General features: G+C 42.8%; 1 protein-coding gene across 1 annotated transcript in view; it reads left to right on the forward strand.

Moving 5' to 3' along the window:
• LOC126355585 (uncharacterized) overlaps nucleotides 1-20,518 on the forward strand; it is a 67,320-nt gene extending 46,802 nt beyond the window's left edge. Inside the window, exons 3-4 of the mRNA XM_050005949.1 lie at nucleotides 7,474-7,693; nucleotides 19,954-20,518. Coding sequence (XP_049861906.1) covers nucleotides 7,474-7,693; nucleotides 19,954-20,240 — 507 coding nt within the window. The 3' untranslated portion in view covers nucleotides 20,241-20,518. The remainder of the gene's footprint in view (nucleotides 1-7,473; nucleotides 7,694-19,953) is intronic.
• Nucleotides 20,519-26,595: the final 6,077 nt, after the last annotated feature.

Genomic DNA, 26,595 nt, shown 5'->3' on the forward strand with positions numbered 1-26,595 from the left:
CATTCTGGAGGAGGACAGTTCAAAGCCACGTCCGGACATCCTAATTTAGGTTTTCAGTGATTTCTTCAGTGATATCCCTGAATCACTTCAGGCAAACGCAGGAATGGTTTCTCCGAAAGTGCATCGCTGCTTTCCTTCTCAATCCTTCCCTAATCCGGGCTTTTGCGCCTAGTTGTCAACGGGACGTGAAACACTAATTTGCTGCTCCCCCTCTTCCTCAGTAACCTTGCACAATAAGTCTCTCCGTAGTCGCGTGGGGGCCTGTACGATTTTCAGCAACGTTATTTCTCTAGAATCTCATGAATCCAAAACAGATAACGAAACGTTTTTCTGACACCTACTCATCACGTTTCTTCAAACTCTTATCGTCTGCACATTTCAACTTGAATGTTGATGATTACTTGGACTCAGGCAACATAAGCATTTCGTAGGTCAATCAGTTCCGTCAATGATAAACAGAAGTCATATTTAAAAAATGGGTACTTCAACTCTCCTGCTGCCGCAGGGGATACACTTACCACTAACTGTATTGCTTCACTGTGTTTATTGCAGATACGTCGTACCACTTCCGTGCGCTCCTGACAACTTCCAATAGTCCGCTGCACCAGCTGTAATTTCTGCCTGTTGTCATACGTATGTAGCTTTCAGGCTCATGGGAAGTAAGCATCCCACCAAATAACGTTGTTGTAAATGACTCAGAGGTATGATTACCACAAAAGTAGTCCTCCAAGAGGCTTGGGAAGTATACTAATCAAAAATTTTAGTTTTTCTTTGGTGGGTTTTGAGAAGCATACTTATCACCAACTTATAAGGGGGCCACACGGATATCGGATTGTTGTACTTTTGTATACATCTTTAAGCTCAGAACTCAAATATCAATCCCTCGAAATAGCGCGACGCAACCCTAAAAGGTTCCCGAGGAAATACATTAAAGTTCCCGACCGTCCTTAATATGCTACGACAAGGCAGTATTTTTTGCAATGCTTGTGTAGCCGCGTGGTAGAATGCTCGCCTTTCATGTTTGGATTTGATTCCTGGCTAATGAAAATTTTTAAAAAGGGGTTCTTGTCGTACTAGCAGTTCGGTATAGTGTAAAATAAATGAAGATAGAAAAAATCACTAGTGCTCGAGACTGGTAATCGCTGGTTCGAGCCTCGCTTCAGTCATTAGAATAAAAAATTCATGAAATATATTCTCACAGGTATTTAACTGCAATTTTTATGAAAAACGCACGTCTGCTTATTTCTGATTAAATATCGCACACAAATATCCAGCTTTCACTGCAAATATACATTATTGATCTTCTATAAAAGATTAATCAAACATTACAAATTATTATTTTTCATTCTTATGTATTTTACGCTTTGTGGAAATGTTCATGAAACATGCGCCTTTGTTTAATATTATGGCGAGGACTGGAATCGAACCCAGACCACACACACGGTAGATAAAACTTCTAGCACACAGCCACGTGACCTGTCAAAGGGAATTGACCTTGGTGTAGCATAGTAACGACGATCAGAAAATTTCAAAATAGAGTAATATGATAGCACACAAAAATCTGATTCCGATGTGGTGGCCTTTATATTAATTTTACAAAGCTTTTGGGGAATATGTCTTATCACCTCTGGATGTGCCTGACATCTTGTGGTAGTTCACTGTAGCAGGCGTATAAAAACAGCTACAACAATCAGTTTCTGATTGTCGTGAGATCACTACTATTGTGATTTGAAAAGTCGGAAACAATTGTTTCGTTCCTACACTGGGAAATACACGTATCACCAGAATAACAAGTCAAAAAACAGGGTCGTTGTTGAGTTGCCCCTAAATTACAAACATAAAATTTTGAAATCACAAATATAGTCAACTGATCACAGTTCTAATACAATACAAAAAAAGCTAACTTCGCTGAGTTGCTACGCAAGAAAGAGCTCGCGAAAGTGTGTCGGTAAAGCTTGTTTTGCTATCCAGGGACTGTACGAAGTGGCACAGTGCTTAATAGGCTGTTTCGCGAAGACGGAGCTTCAAATCCCTGTTCGGCCATCCAGATTAAAGTCTTCCACGGTTTCCGTTAATTTCCCAGGCAAATGCGAGAATGGTTTCTCTGAAAAAGAGGACGGCTATAAAACCCCTACATTCTTTATTTTCCCAACACGAGGACTGGCAGAGAATTAATCCGACGTCTCACGTTTGTAAATTACAGACAAGAAACGAAAGAAAAAACTAAAAATGCAGAGGTTAAAGAACATTATGACTACTAGAGAAAAAAAAAGAGACCTACTTACCCTAGAAAGGGAGACTGAGGAAAAACAAAGATACATTCATGTAAGATGTGGGTTACACATGCCTCTCAACATTATATTGTGGATTAGTTTGCTAGAGACTTTGAACACAATGTAAACAATTTGCAAAGTATAATCTGTAACAGTTACAAATACCACGTCCAATAATAGCAGCCAAATATCAAGAACGAAGAGCAGGTCTCGAATGGTCTACATTGAGATGATAAAAGTTATGAGATGGCTCCCGGCGTAGTGCAACAAATCGACGTGGCATGGACAACAAGTCGTTGGAAGCCCCCTGCAGAATCACTGATGCATGCTGCCTCTGCAGTCGCCCACAATGCGAAAGTGTTGGCGGTGTACGAATTGATAAAAAAACGCTCTGAGCACTATAGGACTTAACATCTGAGGTCATCAGTTCCCTTGAACTTAGAACTACTTAAATCTAACTAACCTAAGGACATCACACACATCCATGCCCGAGGCAGGATTCGAACCTGAGACAGTAGCGGTCGCGCGGTTCCAGACTGAAGCGTCTAGAACCGCTTGGCCACTCCAGCCGGCTGTACGAACTGACCCTCGTTTATGTCACATAAATGTTCGGCAGGATTCATGTCGGGCGGTCTTGGTGGCCAAATCATTTGTTCGATTTATCCAGAACGTTCTTCAAACCAGTCGCGAACAATTGTAACCTGGTGACACGGCGCATTGTCCCAAGTAGTCGAACATCACCACTTCCAGCCAAAGATCGGTTCATTTGTACCGGCTGTCTCAGTCCATTCCAAGCAAACACAGCCAACACCATTATGGAGCCACCACCGTCCTGCACAGTGTCTTGTTGACAACATGACTCAATGAAATTACATTGAAATCCAGACCGTTAGCTGCTTACAAGGGTTCATAAATATCAACGGGGACATCTGAAAATGTGTGTCCCGACCGGGACTCGAACCCGGGATCTCCCGCTTACATTGCAGATGCTCTATCCGTCTGAGCCATCGAGGACACAGAAGACAGTGGAACTGTAGGGACTTATCTCTGGCACGCTCCCTGTGAGACCCACATTTCCAACTTACTGTCCACACACTATATTTGTAATGCCCCTCTCATTACTCGCGCAGTGAATCTACCGATTCCTCTAAGAGTTTGAGCAATGTGAGTGCATCTGTACTGAAGAAGATCATTGGCCGGTAAGCCGAAAGAACAGATACCTTCTTCACATGCGTCAAGACTTATTGGGGTCTGCGCCACATTCCAGCTCTGTCACCAGCTCTAACCAACTGAGATCGAGACTCATCTGACCAGGCCATGGTTTTCCAGTCGTCTAGGGTTCAACCGATATGCTCAAGAGCCCAGGAGAGGTGCTGCAGGCGATGTCGTGCTGTTAGCAAAGGCACTTTCTACTGTCATAGCCCATTAAAGCCGAATTTCGTCACACTGTACTAATGGATACATTCACCGTACCTCCCACATTGATTTCTGCGGTTGTTTTAAGCAACGTTGCTTGTCTGTTAGCACTGACAACTCTACGCAAACGTGGCTGCTCTCGGTCATTAAGTGAAGGCCGTCGGCCACTGTGAGGTCTGTGGTGTGAGGTAACCTCTGAACTGGCATTCTCGGCTTACTCTTGATACTGTGGATCTACAAATATTGAGTTCCCTAACGATTTCCGGAATGGAATGTCCCATGTGTTTAGCTCCAGATGCGATTCCGCGTTCAAAGTCTATTAATTTCCTTCCTGAGCCCATAATCACGTCCCAAACATTTTCACATGAATCACCTCAGTTCATATTACAGCTCTGCCCATGTACTGCCCTTCCACACACTGTGAACGCGATATTACCGCCCTCTGGATATGTACATATTGCTATCCCATGAATTTTGTCACCCAAATATAAAGTAATGCAAAGCCATTTAATATAAAATTATGCATCAAAGAGGCAAGAAGGAGTAAAAATAAGTACTGGGCGATGACAACGTTTTCGTTTGAGTGCGATGCTGCAGCGTATACGCAATGTAGCATGACTCTGATGCGATCGACATGTAGGCAAGGAAATAGTGTGGCATTCATCTTCTTTCTGAGGTGCCTGCTGTGAATGCGGAAACTTCAACTTTTTTTCTGAGTTATCACTCTTTTGAATATGGCGACGTTATAACAAAATGCCTCCAAACAGGACCAATGTTCTGTTTTTCTTGTCTTGGTTGTTGGAAAATAAACACCAGTAGATATCCATCGGAGAACGAAGAATGTGTAATGAGGTAGCATGTCTGTCGAAAAAAACACCTACATGCAATGATGCTCGAGCAGGATCACCGCTGTTTCGTGACAAAGCACGATCCCATATTGCAAATATCGTAACGCAGAAGTTAATGCCAACTTAAGTGGGAGACACTAGAGCACCCGCCCTATAGTTCTTATCTCTCCCCCCCCCCCCCCCCCCCCGCCCCACGCGATTATCTCGCCTTTGGTTCTTTAAAAAACGTCTTGAACGAGCGACGATTCATGTCGGACGAGGATGTGCAGCAAGTAGTACAAACCTAGCAGGACACTGTGTTTGGCCAAACGGGTATCTTCAACCCGTGGGATCTGTGGGATGATTACAGCGATTTTTCCTGATTGTGATACAAATTATGGACTGTACGGCCTTCGAACGGAAACTTTTCTATCACCCCTGACAGCAGGGGCAGATACCAATGCTAGAGATCGGAGATTAAATGCGTTTTAGAATGTAAATTATGATAACGTTAAACTGTTGAGTGGAGTATCTTGGACAGAAAATGTGAGAAGGAGAAAATAGGCCAAGACGGATATGGTGAACAACGATAGAAAGTAGAATAACGATTCGCTAAGTATAAAAACTAAGGAAGGCACAGTGGAAGGATAAAGAATCAGATACTACAAACATACCAAAGCGAGTTTGATAATATGAGTAGATTAACGCAGGTGACTAAAGATTGTTATTTGTTGTTGTCTTTAGTTAGAATACTGGTTTGATGCAGCTCTTACCACAAGTCTATCCCGTGTACGCCGTTTCATCTATGCATAGCTACCGCAGCCTACATCCATTTCAGCCAGTTTACAGTATTCAAGCCTTGGTCTCCCTCTACAATTTTTTTTCTCCACACTTCATTCCATTACGATACTGCCAATTCATTCATGCTTCAGGATGTATCCTGTCCATCCAACAGTTCCAAACGTCGCATAGTGGTCATAAATGTTGGTCCACATATTGAACCTTGTACGTAAGTATTAATAACCACCACATTCGCTCCATGTATACACACACAGATCAGCTATTCGACGGCACGAAGTAGTCCGAGAGACTAAAGTAAATGCATTTTGGAGTCCAGAGACATCTTATGCAATCCACCATCCCAGGCCACCATAAACTGTCAAAAACACCTGCGATGTTGATACTGGCTGCACAGTTATTATTGTTTGTGCTGGTTGCAACTTGGGTTCAAAAATGGTTCAAATGGCTCTGAGCACTATGAAACTTAACATCTATGGTCATCAGTCACCTAGAACTTAGAACTACTTACACCTAACTAACCTAAGGACATCACACAACACCCAGCCATCACGAGGCAGAGAAAATCCCTGACCCCGCCGGGAATCGAACCCGGGGACCCGGGCGTAGGAAGCGAGAACGCTGCCGCACGACCACGAGATGCGTGCTCCAATCTTAAAGGCAGCTAACTTTCACAATTGCTACAGCGTGTATTTACCGAGAGAGACTGGACAGTGGTTAGTACACTGGATTCGCTTTCGGGAGGACGACGGTTCAAACCCGCGTCCGGCCTTCCTGATTTAGGATTTCCGTAATTTTCTTAAAGTGCTTGAGGCAAATGGCCGATTTCCTTCCCCATCTTTCCCTAATCCGAGCTTGTGCTCTGTCTCTAATTACCTCGTTGTTGACGCAGCGTTAAACACTAACAATCTCCGCCTAATCTCCTCCTGCAGCGTTTATTTAAAGAAAACCTGATTTGCATCCTCATAGTGGCGCTACTCTCAAGGGACTAGAGCGAAATTTGAATAGAGGGTACCTTTCAGATGTAGAAAGACGCCTACGAACTTTCGATTATGTCATACTACTCTTTCTTGATTTTGCGGCCTTTTCCCGTCAGTGTACATAACAGCAGTACATGAGCGAGCGTTATAGCATTAGCCTGTTGGAAAACACCCCCTGGATTCCTGTTCATGAATGGCAGCCCAACGGGTCGAATCACATACAGTTTTGCAGTCAGGGTGCGTGAGGTAATCTCGATTGTGCTCCTGCTGTCATACGAAATGGCACTGCAGACTATAAATCCAGACGTAGCTCCCGTGTGTCTATCACGCATACAGACTGGTAGCAGGCCCTAAACTGGCCGCTTCTAACCAACACACGGCCATCACTGGCACCGAGGCAGTAAAAATTATGGAAAACAGAATACGAAGTTCGATGTATCTGTGAAATACATGATATCGGTGTTAACGAAGTATGCATATGAATACTGTATCTGCAAAATATCAGTATTTCCTGTCCACTTTTGCCATCTTTATGTCTCTGGAGTCCATAGATTGTGTCATGTCGGAGGATTTTTGGAGTGTTTACAGAACATATGTTTCCAAGTTTAAAACACCGTTAATAACACCTCTTTTCTGTACAATATTTCAACAACAGGTGTCTTCATTAGATCATGAGGTTGCTAATCTTAGGCATTCGTAGGCACTCGTAAATCTATTTTCTATCACTGGATTGTACTTTAGACAATCATCGCCCATCATTTGGTGACTCCTAAAAAAGTTCATCACAGGAAGGAAATTTAATTCCTTCGTTATGCTGTCTCTAAGGAGGAAGCATATAATAAATGCTGGTGGCATCGCCGAGACGACTGGATTTATAGTTGTTAGAAGTAACGATACGACCTTAAAATTAGTAATAACATTCACTTCGTACAAACTTCAGTTCTCTCATGGTGTAGTATTTATTATTTCGACTGCACAGTGTACTATTGTCAACTACAGTACCCGTTATCGTTCACTTAATTTGTCTTTATTATCTCCTGTTACTTAGGAATATAAAATTCTGAAAACAGTGGATTGGTATATTCATATTTGATTTACGTGCTGCGGTAGTTCTCTCTAACTATATAAATTTTATGATACCATCCATCAAACACGGCAACTAACGACATTTTTCCGCAGGTTCTTGGACGCTGGTACGTTGTGGAAGAGTGGGGTCCGAGTCAGGTGTTAGATTACACCATATATGAGTGGTTCGACTTTTCACTCGATGAAAATGGTATACTTACGGTCGAGTGGTTTACAAAGCCAGAAGAAGGCTACGTGATAACGCCAGCTGCACCTATCGAAACGGAATTTCCTGCAACCCCTGTGTTCGACGATGAACTGGGGGGAGAGAAGAGTGAGTATCTGCTAAGTTTTATACCTGCTAATTCACTGTGTCATATAGGGGCAGGGCCCACATAAAATTTAATGAATACTTTTAATTACAGATTCAGGTTTGTCTGTAACAACGCGTCAGTTGATATAGGTCACGGGCTAATCGTCCCAGAAGTTTAAAAGTCGATTTAATTTAATTCCATTTAAATTATATCAAATGAATTTTCCACAGAAATTAGGGACCTCCGTAGGATTGCCTAACCACAGGCCCACAGCTCGTGAAGAGATTATTTTCTGACACCTGATTAATTAATATAAAATTTGTACAATATGCTGTATTTCTGGAAGGCCAAGTCGGCCGTTAGTTTGAATTTCAGCCCTTCACTAACAACGGAGGGACACACCGCGCCCGCCATTTTTGCAGAGGACTCACTGTTTCTGGTCTTCCAAACTGTGGATCGCACGCACTGCCTTTACAGGCCCGAACAACCTGTTAGGTTGGTGACTGGGCTCCTCTTCGTGCCGGCGGATGTTTACAGTGTCGTTGGGGTCTTCCTTCACAAAAGTGACGAGAGACGCCATCGATACTCCAATTGAAGTCAGTTCTTGTTGGAGGAGGTTCATGACCATCGTCAGCTAGTGAATTGCCGCCGTTATGCACGAATGTACATGCTTGTTACATCGAGAGTGGCCATCGATGGCGCGACTCGCTACAGTACGGTCAGCAATGTATTTCCACTTGGTAATCGGTAATAGTTCTGAAGTGATGCAATAGCGTGTGCACCGGACTACAGGAGCGGTGATAGTATGGTGTTTCTGGAATAGCAATCTAAACCGCCCATTCCTTGGCCATCTCCTTAATTCTCATGACTGTTACTACTTCAGGTATCTCTCGGCGCACTCTCTCTTAATTTGGTGGTTAGACCATTTGTCGCAACGTCTGTAATTTGTTACCTGTTTAATTTTTTATTGTGTCTCGACCTGCAGCAATACTAGTTCTCGCCAGTATCTTAGCTTAATTTGTGTATTGTATCAGTTATCTCTCGTAACATGCCACCTCTCATTTAATGTTTTCCTCTGAGACAATGCATCCGACATTTTATCAGATCTGTCTGTATTGCCTTCGTCTGTGGTTTCCTCCAGTCGTCTCTTTGTATTATCAATTGAGTACTGAATCCAAGGGAGACCTGACGGAGCCTGGTGGTTTCTGCTGTTGGGACAAAAGCATAGCCACAGGTGAGGTTTAACATCGTTAGTTCATTAGGGGAACAAGGAAACTGACAGTCAGTTTAATCATAGCTAATATACTTTTTAATCATAGCTAATATACTTTACATCTCTAGAAGCATTGCAGCCACATTGTCACTATTTCATACGTCAAATCGATCATTATGTTAAGAATTTCTTTACTCATACTTGTCTGAAACTCGTGTGTGAGCAGCGATGAGTATGCTGTAGAACGTTTTTTGCTTGAAAACGTCTAAATACATGAGCTAATATGAAAATAAATGAAAGCCTTACGTATCACAATAAATTTCTTTCGGATGAATCATAACCAGTCAGTACCAAAAATAATAAGAAACTTTCGCTGTCTGTTTCATTTCACTACTTTCTTGCGGACCGATACTAAACTGCTGTCTCCTACTCGCCGCAATTTCTTTCCTGTCCTTTTGGCCAAGAGTCGATTCAGCTCTGTGCATACTTCACCTGCACCACTCTCACTCTTTGCTACCGGATGGCTCACCACGGTCAATGCCCCAGTTACACCTTTTTCATTCGCTCTGCAGAGATTATCTTAGGCTTGTTCGACTCTTCAGACTCACTTATTTCGAGCCGTGTTCGTTTACTCCGAGCACATCTTGCTGGTTTATTTTGGCTTCACGCTCAATTCGTGATTTTGAGTCTTACGATGTTTATCACTTTAGAATAAGAAACTATTGATTCTTTACACTTAAGCGATTCCTTTAACCTCAGAAACTTTTTCATTCACGCAAGTGTAGCAACGGCACGTCTGCCTCGTTCTGAAAGCGATGTACGGCTAATTCTGTGCTCAGTCGAAGTGTGAATCACGACGTTACTTTATCTACCTCAATGGCATGAGCACGCGGATTGAGAGAGATGAACAGTAGATTTTGCATGGAGAATATGAATGACACATGCACACATAGCTTACAGCACAGAGAAAGTAATTTTCCGACAATTCTAACATAGTTACGAAATGGAGTGGAACAATTTAAAAGCATCATCATGCCAAAAGAAGCGCAGACTGTTCATTTGAATTGCTGCTCATTAAAATAGCAAAACTGAAGATCAAGCACCTCACAGGGGCCATAGCACACAGAACATGGAACAATCAGTACGTTGTGTGGTCCCAGCTTTCGCATCCACAACCAACGCAATATGATAAACCACTGACCAGGAATACATTCTGGGTGTCTGTCTCGAGCGAGGTGGCGCAGTGGTTAGCACACTGGACTCGCACTTGGCTTAAACCCGCGTCCAACCATCTTGATTTAGGTTTTCCGTGATTTTCCTAAATCGCTTCAGGCAAATAGCGGGAGGGTTCCTTTCAAAGGGCACGGCCGACTTCCTTCCCTAATCCGACGCGACCGATGACCCCTCTGTTTCGTCCTTTCCCAAAATCAATAAATCAATCAATATGTCTGTTGTATCGTGGCCCATATTAGCGTGATGCAAGTCCAAAGCACAGTGCTTTACTTCACTTGATCGGCTTTAGGTGCGACTTAAAACTTGTAATCAGCGCTTTCGAGCATTTTCTTTTATTTATTGGTTTACTGTTTTGAACATATGTTCACAACCACGTCTTTACAGAAAATGAGCTAGTCTTGGTCTATATCGTATACTTTGGATGCTAACCCAAAGCTATTGACTCCAAAAGCATGGTAATCTTAACCTGTCTATCTTAGTAGCCTCTTCACTCTCATCATATTCTGAACTTTTGATACTAAGATTTCCGCCCTCGTGTTGATGTTGATTTCGTTGTCTTCCTTTTTTGGTCATCAGTCCCAATATGTGTTTGACGCATCTCTCCACTCTAGTCTTTTCTGTGCTGATCTCTTCATCTCTGAGTAACTAAAGCACCCAGCGATACATTTGAACTTGATTACTGTTGTCCAGCCTTGCTACCCTTCATGTTTATCATACGAGGGCTATCCACAAAGCACATTACGTTTTTGAATTAAACATAAATAAAGTATTGGAATTTTTTTATTATATGCAGATGAAAGCCACACTTAAATACTGCTTATCTACATAGTTGTCATTTAAATTAAGGCACTTATCGTAGCGATGGACGAGCTTGGAAATTCCTTCGTCGTAAAATTCGGCCGCCTGCGCCTTCAACCACGTGGTTACCTCTTCTTGAAGCTGTGCGTCGTCATCAAAACGCTGCATAGCCAACCACTTCTTCATTGCTGGGAATAAGTGGAAGTCGCTCGGTGCCAGGTCGGGACTGTACGGCGGATGAGGAAACAACTCCCACTTAAAATATTCGAGAACTTCACGAGTGGCATTTGCCGTGTGGGCCCGGGCGTTGTCGTGAATCAGCAAGATCTTTGAGCCCAACTTCCCCTGCGCTTGTTTTGTATTGCTCTTCTGAGGTTGTGCAGAGTTTGGCAATACCTTTGAGAGTTTATTATAGTGCCTCTTTCCAGGAAATCCACAAAAAAACACACCTTTTCTGTCCCAAAAGAAGAGGTAACCACGTGGTTGAAGGCGCAGGCGGCCGAATTTTACGACGAAGGTATTTCCAAGCTCGTACATCGCTACGATAAGTGCCTTAATTTAAATGGCAACTATGTAGAAAAGTAGTATTTAACTGTAGCTTTCATCTGTATATAATTAAAAAAAATTCCAATACTTTATTTATTTTTAATTCCAAAACGTAATGTACTTTGTGGATAGGCCTCGTATAAAACCTGCTGTTTTAAATGAAGTGAGAAATAAATATTTATACACTTTTGTTTATGTGAAATACGTGACAATAGGGCTCGCATGTAAATGACATCACACTTATGGAACATTTATTTATAATTTTTAACGGCAAGAATTTCAGAGCGGTACTGTGGCCGGATTGAGCAGCAACGCCTGAGCGTCCGTCTTTGGTGTTCATACAGGGTGGTCAGAAACAGTCTGAAAAGCTTGTAAGAGTGTTGCAGGGGAGGTTGTGCTGATAAATAATTGTTAAGAAAAACGTTCGATACTTTGCTCCGTTTTCGAGTTATATAGTGTTGAAATTAGCCAATCAGGTCATCGCACATAACTCGGAAACGACGCAACGTATCGAATTTTTTTTTCTTAACAATTATTTCTCACAACGATCTCCCCTTACGAACTTTTCAGGCTGTTTCTGACCTCCCTATGTAAAGAGACTGCAAGGCACTAATTCCGATCATCCTCTCTACCATTCTATTCACGAAAACCACAAGGAAAAAATGATAATCTAAACAAGGGGCGTCCAACCTGCCGGTCCGCGGGACCACTTGCGGCCCACATCTAGTATCAATGTGGCCCAAGAAGTGAGAATATCACACGACCGGTAAAAAAATATCCGTTTATATAAAATTATGATACATTGAATATCTCCAATCTGAAACTCCAGGAAACTGAGCATTTTTCTTCATCATATGTGCGGTTCGCAAACATTGGAAAAAAAACTGTGTCTGATTTCTAAATGCGTTGTGTAATTTCTTTATTTTTTCCGTATCGAAATTCGTAGAAATAGGAGGATTAATAAGATAATCAATAAGGAACAATAAGAACGTAACCAAATAAAGTTCTAAATCGACTTGATTAGCAAAGAATTAAATTTTTAATCCTGGTTGTCTTACAACATCTCTTCCACTAACTCTGTTACATGGCGTAACTGTACTTCAAACAACTACATGGAAGGCACTTTTCACATAAACATTCGAAGCAAGTATACTCGCGACTTGAAGGACATGAAATGAACGCAGTTTTCACCCAACTAAATCATTCCTTCCGAAGACCTGACGGAAAACAGTGTTGGTTTACATTTAAAAATATTTGTTTTTTTGAGAATTAATTTTAATGCAACCACGCCTACGGTAACATCGTGTGGAAAATTGGTCCTGAAAGTTGGTGATTATGCTCTAAATCGTTGTTTCATCAGCGCGACCGTGCAATTCCCGCCGCCGCCAGAAACACACTGCAATTTGGAAACCTCCAAATAGAGTCCTGTATCGCGCCTCCCTCTAAACAGGCATCACGCAGCCAGCTGTCTGTGGTCCCTCGCGACGAACTCGCAGCTATATTACCCGGAATTGTTTTCACACAACAAGGTTTAATATTTGAATTCTCTACTACTCCAAGTAATTGGAGAAATTCATTTTCCTACCGTATTTTTATTCCTTATCCATTACCTTATTAGTCTTCCTATTCCTACCAATCTCTATACGATGAAAAAATAAAAAGTAATTGCAGAATATATCTGGGAATCAACAAGGATTCCCTGCTGTCCACCCTTACGCTATGGTCGCCACGATAGCGGCGCTTTCATTGGACAGCGTTTACATTATGAACACAAAAGCGGCACTCGTAATAGTTTATTTGCTTGATTTATCACAAAATACGCATTTGCAGACCACACATATGGAGATGAAAAGTTCTCAATTTTCAATTATCTATCGATCCTGTTAATTCTGAGACGACTGCAAGTCATGAGCTTAAGGAGCGGTCTTCTCAAAACCGGAGGGGTGTTGAGCCAAAAGTTTATAGTCTCTCATTTTATGCTGTAATACAAACAACCTGTCAAATAGGAGCCGAATCGTTCGGCTGTGTCTGTGGCTTTCTCCTTGTAGAAGTTCTTGTATGGTTTCTCGTACTGTACAGCGGTTTTTCGGCATGTAACTTTCGGAGGATTATGGGCAGGGTCCTCTAGTCAGCTTGGTATTTTGACGATCTGACGCCCCAGTCGGACAGAATTTGGCACGGCATCCCTCAGGAGGACATTCAGCAACTGTATCAGTGCCAAGCGGAATAAATGCTAGAATAAGGGCCAGATGTGGACCAACGCCTTACTGACTTGCAAAAGTTGCGGAGCTCTTTCTCTTGAATAAATCTCTTGCATAAATTGAAAAGCATTCGTCCGGACATTTGAGAACAACATATCTATTAATTTAAGAACTATAATAGTAACGAACACTTTAGACTTTGAGAATGTCATAATTACACAATATAAAACAGATGTGTGCACTCGCGGTTATCCGTATTTCACTTAGCACTACGGATGTGAACGTAGAGTGAAGAAAGTGGCTAGATAAGACTAAATGACGAGAATCTACTTCGCTTCACGTACCTTCCGGAAGTCAGTCTTTCTGTTTTTTTTCCTTTTTTTTAAGTGGAGGATCTTTTCCTTTCAGTCTTCCTTTAGGCTAGATAGAAAATTCGCAAAAAAATAAAACAAATTCCGCAAATAGTAATTTTCATTACTGGCAAAAATATTTTTTCATTAGGGCAAAAGATGAGTTTTCAATATCACTGTTTTATCAAAAACTGTGTCAGCATTCTAATGCATATCGAACGGTATTCATAGTTTGTACACTAACAATGTTAAAGCTGGAAGACTAATCTTAGATACTGAAGCTGAACTGCATGTTGCGGCACAGAAAGTGTTAACAAGCGTTAACATTAAAGGCTGCAGTTTTCACTTACGTCAGGCATGGTATCGAAAGATAATCGAATTGATCTTCGTTCCGACTGTACTAGTCCTCAAGCAAAAGTCGGAAAGTTTCTGAAATGTATGTATGATGTAAGATTTCTACCACCAAAGACAACCAGGGATGCGATCGTAGCGTATTGCTCACAATCATAACTTGAAAACTATGTAAGCGGGGATGCTAATTTTGCCCCATAATTTTTGTACCAGTAAACCAAGAAATGAAATCAGTACTACAAATGGCGCGGATTGGTTTCATCGACATTTAAAACACCATTTCTACAAACCACATCCTTCTATCTACGAGTTTACAGAAATTTGAAAGCAATTGCAAAGTGGAGCTTATCTGTGCTCTAACACGGTGCATTATAAAAGAAAAATAAATACAAAGTCGATATTTACATCTACATCATACTCCTCTAGCTACCTAATGGTGTGTGGTGGAGGGTACTTTCGATACCACTATTTGATCCCTCCGATCCTGTTTCACCCGCGAATAGTGCGTGGGAAGAGTGATAGTCGGTAAGTCTCAGCGTTTTAAAAAATGAATTGTAAAAACAAAAACAAAGAAATTGACGTGACCATGAAAAACATCGTGTTGCTATGGAATTGTGGGACAAATATTAATGTGGTGAATTATCGTTTCTGGAGTACTTAAAAAGAACTGCAGATTGGATCCATCCTATCCCACTCTAGGACTAATGTTTCACTGGGGGAAGCAGTGTGTAGCGCTACCCGTTTTAAAAGTAATCTGTTGCACACTTTATTAATGCGGTAGTGATATATAACTTCAGTGGTAAAGGTATGTGCACTTTTGCAGTAATGTAAGCAGAACGTTTTGTGGTAAAGCAGGGGGTGTTCAACATCTGCTTCAACGTAGATACTCCGCAAACCACCGTTGAGTATACGGCGGAGGGCACTTGGTACCACTAGTAGTCTTTTCCTCTCCTACTACACTCAGAAACAGAGCGGGGGAAAGACGACTGTCTAAAGGCCTATCTACAAGTCCAAATTTCCCCCGTCTTTTCTACATGGTTGTCAGGCGAAATGTACATTGGCGGGAGCAGAACCGTTCTGCAGTCGACCTCAGATGCTATTCTCTAAATTTCCATCTTGCGGAAAGAGCGTCGTCTTCATCCCAGAGATAGCAATTTGAGTTCACGTACGATCTCCGTAATACTTGCGTGCTGATCGAACATACCGGTAACAATTCTAGCTGCCCGCCTCTGAATTTTTTCGACGGCTTTCTTTAATCCGACCTGGAGGGGAACGCAAATACTCTAACAATACCCAAGAGTGGACTGCACTAGCGTTGTATTCTGCCAATGAAATGTAGTCGACCATTCGCCTTCTCTACCATCATCCTGACGTGCTCATTCCATTTTATATAGCTTTGCAACGCTACACCTGCATATTTAATCGAAGTGACTGTCACGTTGCACCCTACTTATACTGTATTCGAACGTTACAGGACGTTTTTTTTTCCTATTCATCCGCACTGACTTAAATTCTTCTACATTTAGAGCAATCTGACGTACATCACACCGTTCGCCCCCTTAGCCGAGTGTTCAGCGCGTCTGGCTCCCATGCAGCGGGCGTGGGTTCGATTCCTGGCCGTATCGGAGATTTTTTCCGCCTCAGGACTGAATATTGCGTTGTTTTCATCATACACTCCTGGAAATTGAAATAAGAACACCGTGAATTCATTGCCCCAGGAAGGGGAAACTTTATTGACACATTCCTGGGGTCAGATACATCACATGATCACACTGACAGAACTACAGGCACATACACACAGGCAACAGAGCATGCATGCACAATGTCGGCACTAGTACAGTGTATATCCACCTTTCGCAGCAATGCAGGCTGCTATTCTCCCATGGAGACGATCGTAGAGATGCTGGATGTAGTCCTGTGGAACGGCTTGCCATGCCATTTCCACCTGGCGCCTCAGTTGGACCAGCGTTCGTGCTGGACGTGCAGACCGCGTGAGACGACGCTTCATCCAGTCCCAAACATGCTCAATGGGGGGACAGATCCGGAGATCTTGCTGGCCAGGGTAGTTGACTTACACCTTCTAGAGCACGTTGGGTGGCACGGGATACATGCGGACGTGCATTGTCCTGTTGGAACAGCAAGTTCCCTTGCCGGTCTAGGAATGGTAGAACGATGGGTTCGATGACGGTTTGGATGTACCGTGCACTATTCAGTGTCCCCTCGACGATCACCAGAGGTGTACGGCCAGTGTAGGAGATCGCTCCCCACACCATGATGCCGGGTGTTGGCCCTGTGTGCCTCGGTCGTATGCAGTCCTGATTGTGGCGCTCACCTGCACGGCGCCAAACACGCATACTACCATCATTGGCACCAAGGCAGAAGCGACTCTCATCGCTGAAGACGACACGTCTCCATTCGTCCCTCCATTCACGCCTGTCGCGACACCACCGGAGGCGGGCTGCACGATGTTGGGGCGTGAGCGGAAGACTGCCTAACGGTGTGCGGGACCGTAGCCCAGCTTCATGGAGACGGTTGCGAATGGTCCTCGCCGATACCCCAGGAGCAACAGTGTCCCTAATTTGCTGGGAAGTGGCGGTGCAGTCCCCTACGGCACTGCGTAGGATCCTACGGTCTTGGCGTGCATCCGTGCGTCGCTGCGGTCCGGTCCCAGGTCGACGGGCACGTGCACCTTCCGCCGACCACTGGCGACAACATCGATGTACTGTGGAGACCTCACGCCCCAACTGTTGAGCAATTCGGCGGTACGTCCACCCGGCCTCCCGCATGCCCACTATACGCCCTCGCTCAAAGTCCGTCAACTGCACATACGGTTCACGTCCACGCTGTCGCGGCATGCTACCAGTGTTAAAGAGTGCGATGGAGCTCCGTATGCCACGGCAAACTGGCTGACACTGACGGCGGCGGTGCACAAATGCTGCGCAGCTAGCGCCATTCGACGGCCAACACCGCGCTTCCTGGTGTGTCCGCTGTGCCGTGCGTGTGATCATTGCTTGTACAGCCCTCGCGCAGTGTCCGGAGCAAGTATGGTGGGTCTGACACACCGGTGTCAATGTGTTCTTTTTTCCATTTCCAGGAGTGTAGTTTGGCCATAATCGACATGCAAGTCGCCCAATGTGGCTTCGACTGAGAAGACTTGCAAGTCGGCTGCCGAACTTCGTGGGGACTGCCGGCCATCAATGCAATATGATGATTTAATTTTTTCGTTCATCATACCAATTAGAAATTTTGTGTAAGTCATTTTGTGTATCTCTACAGTCTGTATTTGCGTAAATGGAATCCACAGCTCCTTTATTCAATATCCTGTTCTTTGTAGCTTCTACTTGTGGACTTACGAATCGCCTCGGATTTTTGGTCATAGCACGTTCAAAAAATGGTTCAAATGGCTCTGAGCCCCCTAGAACTTAGAACTACTTAAACCTAACTAACCTAAGAACAGCACACACATCCATGCCCGAGGCAGGATTCGAACCTGCCACCGTAACGGTCGCAAGGCTCTATACCGCAGCGCCTAGAACCGCTCGGCCACCCCGGCAGGCGGTAATAGCAGGTTTGATCAGCCTGGGAACGAGCACCTTTACCAGGCCGCAGTGTTATGGGCCAGGTCGTAAGCCCATGCAAAATGGGCAAATGAAAAGTATTTTGTGTTAAGGGGACCACACCCTGCCTATCTAACCCACGTTAATTTAGGCAAGTATTTGAACCATTTCTGAAAAGAATTTTGATGCAGGACCTTAATATTTTTTGCTGTATGTTGCTTGATGCTAATAGTCAACTGTACTAAAATCTACTTTATCCTTTTTTTTTTAAGAAATACTTTTTTAAATTTAGTAACAAAAAATATTAAGTTTTCTTGCAAAAAAATAATTTTTTATGAACTTCCTAATGGGGGAATATTGATGAATGTAGTACCAGAGGTGGCTTTTTATTTTATGCAGAGTCTCTGAAAATTTCATTCATTTATCTATGATAGTTTCTGATATAATGGGGCATATGTACTGAATATTTTAGTTTTGCGGGAAATTGACTTTCAAGAAAAAACTTTTGAAATTTGTTACTTACAGTTAATTAAAACTGTGCTGCTGCATATGATGGCCCTTCTTTGGCCTCTAGCACGTCTTCCAGCTTCTTTTTCTTCTTCCTGGACGTTAGTCTTGCTTTCTTGGTCATATTAGATGCACACCAGTTGTCATAGGCTATCCTCATTTTATCGCAGTGTTGCATCCCAGTGATCATATCTTCACCAGAATCAATTCCCAGCATTTTCAGTGCCCAACACTTTCCAATGTTACAGCAACTGAATGTAATAACAGCCTCATGAACTCCTAGTTTCATTGTATGCATGCCTAGAAATACAGTTTTAGGAAGGCGGTTCCAAATTATGCTGTTGAAACATTCATTTGGGTTCATTGTCTGCCTGTGCAGACATTTCCTTAGAAGGTCAGGATGAGCCAAGTCTCCGAAAATAGGTTTAATTGCTGTAATAAAAGCAGCAGGAACAGAATGTTGTTGAGAATGAGATTCCCCAGTTGCCTGTTGTTGTTGTTGTGGTCTTCAGTCCTGAGACTGGTTTAATGCAGCTCGCCATGCTACTCTATCCTGTGCAAGCTTCTTCATCTCCCAGTACCTACTGCAACCTACATCCTTCTGAAACTGCTTAGTGTATTCATCTCTTGGTCTCACTCTACGATTTTTACCCTCCGCTCTGCCCTCCAATACTAAATTGGTGATCCCTTGATGCCTCAAGACATGTCCTAGCAACCGATCCCTTCTTCTAGTCAAGTTGTGGCACAAACTTCTCTTCTTCCCAATCCTATTCAATATCTCCTCATTAGTTATGTGATCTACCCACCTAATCTTCAGAATTCTTCTGTAGCACCACATTTCAAAAGCTTCTATTCTCTTCTTGTCCAAACTATTTATTGTCCATGTTTCACTTCCATACATGGCTACACTCAGTTGCCTGAGATCTATTGTATTTGCACCACTAATTTTCTCCTGATGGACACAATCCACGACATGGGTTGTGAACAGTAGAGGACTTATGGAAGAATATGGCCCAAACATCTCTCTTCATTGCCTCCAGATTTTCTTTATTTCTCCTAATTGCCTGCCCAAAGTATACCTGCAGGTTTTATATTTCAGTTTTAGTTAACTGACCCTGCTCAGTCAACAATTTTCCATCTTCTAATTTTTTTCCTCTCATATCGACAGTTAGTTTCCTCAGCCTTGTTCCCAAACGTTTTTGAACATGGCCTACACATTCTGTTTTGCTAATAAGGGCACTTTCATAAGGGTTAGAGTTGACAGTGTATGGGATGACAGTGGGTGACAGAAAAGTGGGCGTCACACACAAACACACGTGGTAGGAAAATTTATTTTCAGCAAAATCCTTTTCAGAGTACTTAAATAAAACCATAACTATCGAAATATGATGAAAACCAAAAATCGACTTTTTAGACCTGAACCACGATGTTGCCCCTTAAATGTCTGTGTCTGCTGTTATAAATGCACTTTCTTACGTCGCTATGGAAGAGCTTCAACTGTTGCAGCGATCGTCTGTTTTGCAGTGGCCGTCTTCGGGTACACAGTGGTGGACCTGTCACCAAACGAACGCTTCCTGTCGGTGGCGGTGTGCGCGGGCCGCTCCAGCAACTGCACGGTCCTCGTGCTGGCCCGTGACGTGGCCGACGCCGGCAACTTCAGTGAGCTGGTGGGCGTGCATCAGCGTATTGAGGCCGCGCAGCGCGGTTTCGCGGAGGTCGTGTTCCAGAGGGGGTCGCGGGCGCCGGAGAGCACGTTGCACCTGCCTTGCAGCTATAACTCCAGCGGAGGACGCCTGCAGTGCAGCTTGTGACGCCTGCCGGCCGCCGTTCGCAACAGTGCCGCTCGCGTCAGTGTAGTGCGCCCCAAATACTGCCAGTCTTGACGAATGTTAAAAAAAATAAGTGTGTAAGCTCCAGTCAAGTTGTCAGGTTTCAGTGCAAAGATATGACTTTCGCTGAACAATAAAGCCGGACGCACGTACGTGTAAACTAGAATTGATCACAAGGATATTATCTTCGAACAATCAAATTGAATCTCTAGAATTAAAAAAAAAAAAAAAAAAACTTTTGTGGAACCTGCATCGACAACGAAACAAACAGCGAACAGTGAATAACTTGTTTCAGCGGTTTCTAATTCCTTACTTACGTAGTTATTTCTTATTATTTTAGTTGTAACAGTAACAGAAACAACGAATGAAATACTCAGTTATATATGTAAGACGACGAATATTATTATACTTTTAGTCCATCACAATTTGTTTGTCACTTGCTATTCACCTTTCCCCCTCCAGTTATTCTGTTCTTCTTTAGCACAATCGTAAGATTTCTGTAACACCGAAAGGAGTACATTCCTTCGGTAAATTCTTTGACAATTGCGTTCTGTACAGTCTGCGCCCTCTTGCAAGCTATGTGTGCCTCCTGACATGTGTAACCGTGTAGCTACAGTCGTGATAAACACTGCTGCAGTTTGATTTTCTGGGATACGGAGAGGGGAAGGCAATAAGGATGAGACGCATCTATGTCTTATAAAACTGATGGTGGTATGTACATGGGTTGGTTAAAAATGGGGGAAAGCCAAACCAACAACACACTGTGGCCGGTCGCTGTGGCCGAGAGGTTCTAGGCACTTCAGTCTGGAAACGCGCCGCAGGTTCGAATCCTGCCTCGAGCATGGATGTATGTAATGTCCTTAGGTTACTTACGTCTAAGTAGTTCCAAGTTCTAGGGCACTGATGACCCCAGATGTAACGTCCCATAGTGCTCAGAGCCATTTGAGCCATTTGAACAACACACTGCCATGCTCATGCGGTAGAGGAAAACAGGAAAACCATCATCTTCAAAACAGCTTCCAGTCCACTCGTAAAATATCAATATGTCCTGTATAGTTTTGAAGGGCATCTTATTATTTCCGCAAAATAGTGGCAGGTCCAGGTAACGCTGATGCAGATGTATACCACCCTTCTCTCCAAAGTAGACCACGGAGGCTCAACAATGCTGAGATCAGGTGACTCTTGGGAAAGGGGAGATGCGACAGTTCATCTTCGCACTCACAAAACCAATCCAGGGCAATGCGAGCTGTGTGAACGGGGGTCCAGTCGTCTTGGAAATCAGCGTCACCATAGGGGAATGAACAGTATTCCATGCGGTGGACATGATCATCCAGAACGGTCACATAATCCTTGGAAGTAATGTGACCTTGCAGGGTAACCATGGGATCCATGGAATACCGTGATGATGTTACTGACTGGTCTGATACAGCTCTCCATGCTAATCTGCCTTTGCAAGCTTCCTCACCCCCGAGTACCTATTGCAACCTATATCCTTCTGAATTTGCTTGTTGTATTCACTTCTTGGTCTCTTGGTCTTCCTGTAAGATTTTTGCTCCTCATACTTCCCTCCAGTATTAAATTGGTGAGCCCTTGATGTGTTAGAATGTGTCTTAGCAACCAATCACTTCTTCTGGTCAGGTTGCGCGACAACTTTTCTCCTCAATTCTGTTCAGTACCTCCTCATTAGTTCTCCTCATTAGTTACGTGATCTACATGTCTAATGAATATTCAGTCTCATTCTGTAGCATCACATTTGAAAAGCTTCTGTTCTCTTCATGTCTAAACTGTTTGTCATCGATGTTTCACTTCCATTCATGGCTGCACTCCATACAAATACTTTCAGAAAAGAGTTCCTGTCGCTTACATCTATACTCAATGTTAACAAATATCTCTTCGGCAGAATCGATTTTCTTGACCTTGCCAGTCTACATTTTATATCCTCTCTGCTTCCTCTCGCTCGCTGTATTTTGCTGCCAATTAGCAAAACAAAATTACTACTTTAAGTTTCTCATTTCCTAATCTAATCCCCCAGCATCATCTGATTTAATTCGACTACATTCCATTATCTTCGTTTTGCTTTTGTTGATGTTCATCTTATATCCTCGTCTCAAGACACTGTCCATTCCGTTCAACTGCTCTTCGAAGTCCTTTGCTGTCTTACAGAGTTACAAAGGTTTTATATCTTTTTCCTGGATTTTAATTCCTACCCCAAATGATTCCTTTGTTTCCTTTACTTACTCAGTGTACAGATTAAACAACGTCGGGGATAGGCTAAAACCCTGTCTCACTCTCTTCTCAAACACTGCTTTCCCTTTCATGCTCCTCGACTCATAACTGCCGAATGGTTTCTGTACACGTTGCAGATAGCCTTTCTGTCCCTGTATTTCATCCCTGCTACCCTCAGAATTTCAGTGTGAATATTCCAGTCAACATTGTCAAAAGCTTACTCTAAGTCTACAAATGATATAAACCCAATGAATGACCTATCTTCCATGGGCAGTCGTAGATGTTTCCTACATTTCTCCGGAATCCAAACTGATCTTCCTCGAGGGCATTTCTACCAGTTTTTCCATTGTTCTGTAAAGAATACGTGTTAGTATTTCCAACCATAACTTATTGAATTGATAGTTAGACAGTTTTCGCACCTGTTAGCACCTGCTTTCTAAGGAAGTGGAATTATTATATTCTTCTTCAAGTCTGAGAGTATTTTGCCTGTTTCATACATCTTGATCACCAGATGGAAGAGTTATGTCATGGCTGGCCATGAATAGTTCCAAGAAAGTGTTGTCTATTCCCTGAGCCTTGTTTTGAGTTAGACCTTTCAGTGCTCTTCAGATTCTTCACGCGGTATCTTATCTCCCGTCTCATCTTCATCTGCATCCTCTTTCATTTCTATAACACGGCCCTCAAGTACATCTCCCTTGTATAGATCCTCTATATGCTCGTTCCATGCTTCAGGTCTCCCTTCTTTCCTCAGGACTTGTTTTCCATCTGAGTTCTTCATATTCTTTCTCTTTTCTCCGAAGATCTAATTTTATTGTAGGTGACATCTGTACTTCCCTAGTGATATGTACTTCTATGTGTACCCCCCCTCCCCATGAACCATGGACCTTGCCATTGGTGGGGAGGCTTGCGTGCCTCAACGATACAGATAGCCGTACCGTAGGTGCGACCACAACGGAGGGGTATCTGTTGAGAGGCCAGACAAACGTGTGGTTCCTGAAGAGGGGCAGCAGCCTTTTCAGTAGTTGCAGGGTCAACAGTCTGGATGATTGACTGATCTGGCCTTGTAACATTAAACAAAACGGCCTTGCTGTTGTGGTACTGCGAACGGCTGAAAGCAAGGGGAAACTACGGCCGTAATTTTTCCCGAGGGCATGCAGCTTTACTGCATAGTTAAATGATGATGGCGTCCTCTTGGGTAAAATATTCCGGAGGTAAAATAGTCCCCCGTTCGGATCTCCGGGCGGGGACTACTCAAGAGGACGTCGTTATCAGGAGAAAGAAAACAGGCATTCAACGGATCGGTGCGTGGAATGTCAGATCCCTTAAACGGGCAGGTAGGTTAGAAAATTTAAAAAGGGAAATGGATAGGTTAAAGTTAGATATAGTGGGAATTAGTGAAGTTCGGTGGCAGGAGGAACAAGACTTTTGGTCAGGTGGATACAGGGTTATAAATACAAAATCAAATGAGGATAATGCAGGAGTAGGTTTAATAATGAATAAAAAAATAGGAGTGCGGGTAAGCTACTACAAACAGCATAGTGAACGTATTATAGTGGCCAAGATAGATACGAAACCCATGCCCACTACAGTAGTACAAGTTTATATGTCAACTAGCTCTGCAGATGACGAAGAAATTGAAGAAATGTATGATGAGATAAAAGAAATTATTCAGGTAGTGAAGGGAGACGAAAATTTAATAGTCATGGGTGACTGGAATTCGACAGTAGGAAAAGGGAGGCAAGGAAACGTAGTAGGTGAATATGGATTGGGGCTAAGAAATGAAAGAGGAAGCCGTCTGGTAGAATTTTGCACAGAGCATAACTTAATCATAGCTAACACTTGGTACAAGAATCATAAAAGAAGGTTGTATACATGGAAGAATCCTGGAGATACTAAAAGGTATCAGATAGATTATATAATGGTAAGACAGAGATTTAGGAACCAGGTTTTAAATTGTAGGACATTTCCAGGGGCAGATGTGGACTTTGACCACAATCTATTGGTTATGAACTGTAAATTAAAACTGAAGAAATTGCAAAAAGGTGGGAATTTAAGGAGATGGGACCTGGATAAACTGACTAAACCAGAGGTTGTACAGAGTTTCAGGGAGAGCATACGGGAACAATTGACAGGAATTGGGGGAAAATACAGTAGAAGACGAATGGGTAGCTCTAAGGGATGAAGTAATGAAGGCAGCAGAGGATCAAGTAGGTAAAAAGACAAGGGCTAGTAGAAATCCTTGGGTAACAGAAGAAATATTGAATTTAATTGATGAAAGGAGAAAATATAAAAATGCAGTAAATGAAGCAGTCAAAAGGGAATACAACCGATCAAAAATGAGATCGACAGGAAGTGCAAAATGGCTATGCAGGCGTGGCTAGAGGACAAATATAAGGATGTAGAGGCTTATCTCAATAGGGGTAAGATAGATACTGCCTACAGGAAAATTAAAGAGACCTTTGGAGAAAAGAGAACCACTTGTATGAATATCAAGAGCTCAGATGGAAACCCAGTCCTAAGCAAAGAGGGGAAAGCAGAAAGGTGGAAGGAGTATATAGAGTGTCTATACAAGGACGATGCACTTGAGGACAATATTATGGAAATGGAAGAGGATGTAGATGAACATGAAATGGGAGATACGATACTGGGTGAAGAGTTTGACAGAGCATTGAAAGACCTGAGTCGAAACAAGGTCCCGGGAGTAGACAACATTCCATTAGAACTACTGAAGGCCTTGGGAGAGCCAGTCCTGACAAAACTCTATCATCTGGTGAGCAAGATGTACGAGACAGGCGAAATACCCTCAGACTTCAAGAAGAATAAATAATTCCAATCCCAAAGAAAGCAGGTGTTGACAGATGTGAAAATTACCGAACTATCAGTTTAATAAGTCACAGCTGCAAAATACTAACGCGAATTCTTTATAGAAGAATGGAAAAACTAATAGAAGGCGACCTCGGCGAAGATCAGTTTGGATTCCGTACAAATGTTGGAACACGTGAGGCAATACTGACCCTACGACTCATTTTAGATGGTAGATTAAGGAAGGGCAAACCTACGTTTCTAGCATTTGTAGACTTAGAGAAAGCTTTTGACAATGTTGACTGGAATACTCTCTTTTAAATTCTAAAGGTGGCAGGTGTAAAATACAGGGAGCGAAAGGCTTTTTACAATTTGTACAGAAACCAGATGGCAGTTATAAGAGTCGAGGGGCATGAAAGGGAAGCAGTGGTTGGGAAGGGAGTGAGACAGGGTTGTAGCCTGTCCCCGATGTTATTCAATCTGTATATTGAGCAAGCAGTAAAGGAAACAAAATAAAAATTTGGAGTAGATATTAAAATCCATGGAGAAGAAATAAAAACTTTGAGATTCGCCGATGACATTGTAATTCTGTTAGAGACAGCAAAGGACTTGGAAGAGCAGTTGAATGGAATGGACAGTGTCTTGAAAGGAGGATATAAGATGAACATCAACAAAAAAAACCAAGGATAATGGAATGTAGTCGAATTAAGTCGGGTGTTGCTGAGGGAATTAGATTAGGAAAGGAGACACTTACAGTAGTAAAGGAATTTTGGAGAGCTTTAATAACTGATGATGGTCGAAGTAGAGAGGATATAAAATGTAGACTGACAATGGGAAGGAAAGCGTTTCTGAAGAAGAGAAATTTGTTAACATCGAGTATAGATTTAAGTGTCAGGAAGTCGTTTCTGAAAGTATTTGTATGGAGTGTAGCCCTGTATGGAAGTGAAACATGGACAATAAATAGTTTGGACAAGAAGAGAATAGAAGCTTTTGAAATGTGGTGCTACAGAAGAATGTTGAAGATTAGGTGGGTAGATCACGTAAGTAATGAGGAGGTATTGAATAGAATTGAGGAGAAGAGAAGTTTGTGGCACAACTTGACTAGAAGAAGGGATCGGTTGGTAGGACATGTCCTGAGGCACCAAGGGATCACAAATTTAGCGATTTAGGGCAGCGTGGAGGGTAAAAATCGTAGAGGGAGACCAAGAGATCAATACACTAAACAGATTCAGAAGGATGTAGGTTGCTGTAGGTACTGGGAGATGAAGGAGCTTGCACAGGATAGATTAACATGGAGAGCTGCATCAAA

Source organism: Schistocerca gregaria, chromosome 3 (assembly GCF_023897955.1).
Source record: "Schistocerca gregaria isolate iqSchGreg1 chromosome 3, iqSchGreg1.2, whole genome shotgun sequence".
In the NCBI taxonomy this organism is placed as follows: Eukaryota; Metazoa; Arthropoda; class Insecta; order Orthoptera; family Acrididae; genus Schistocerca; species Schistocerca gregaria.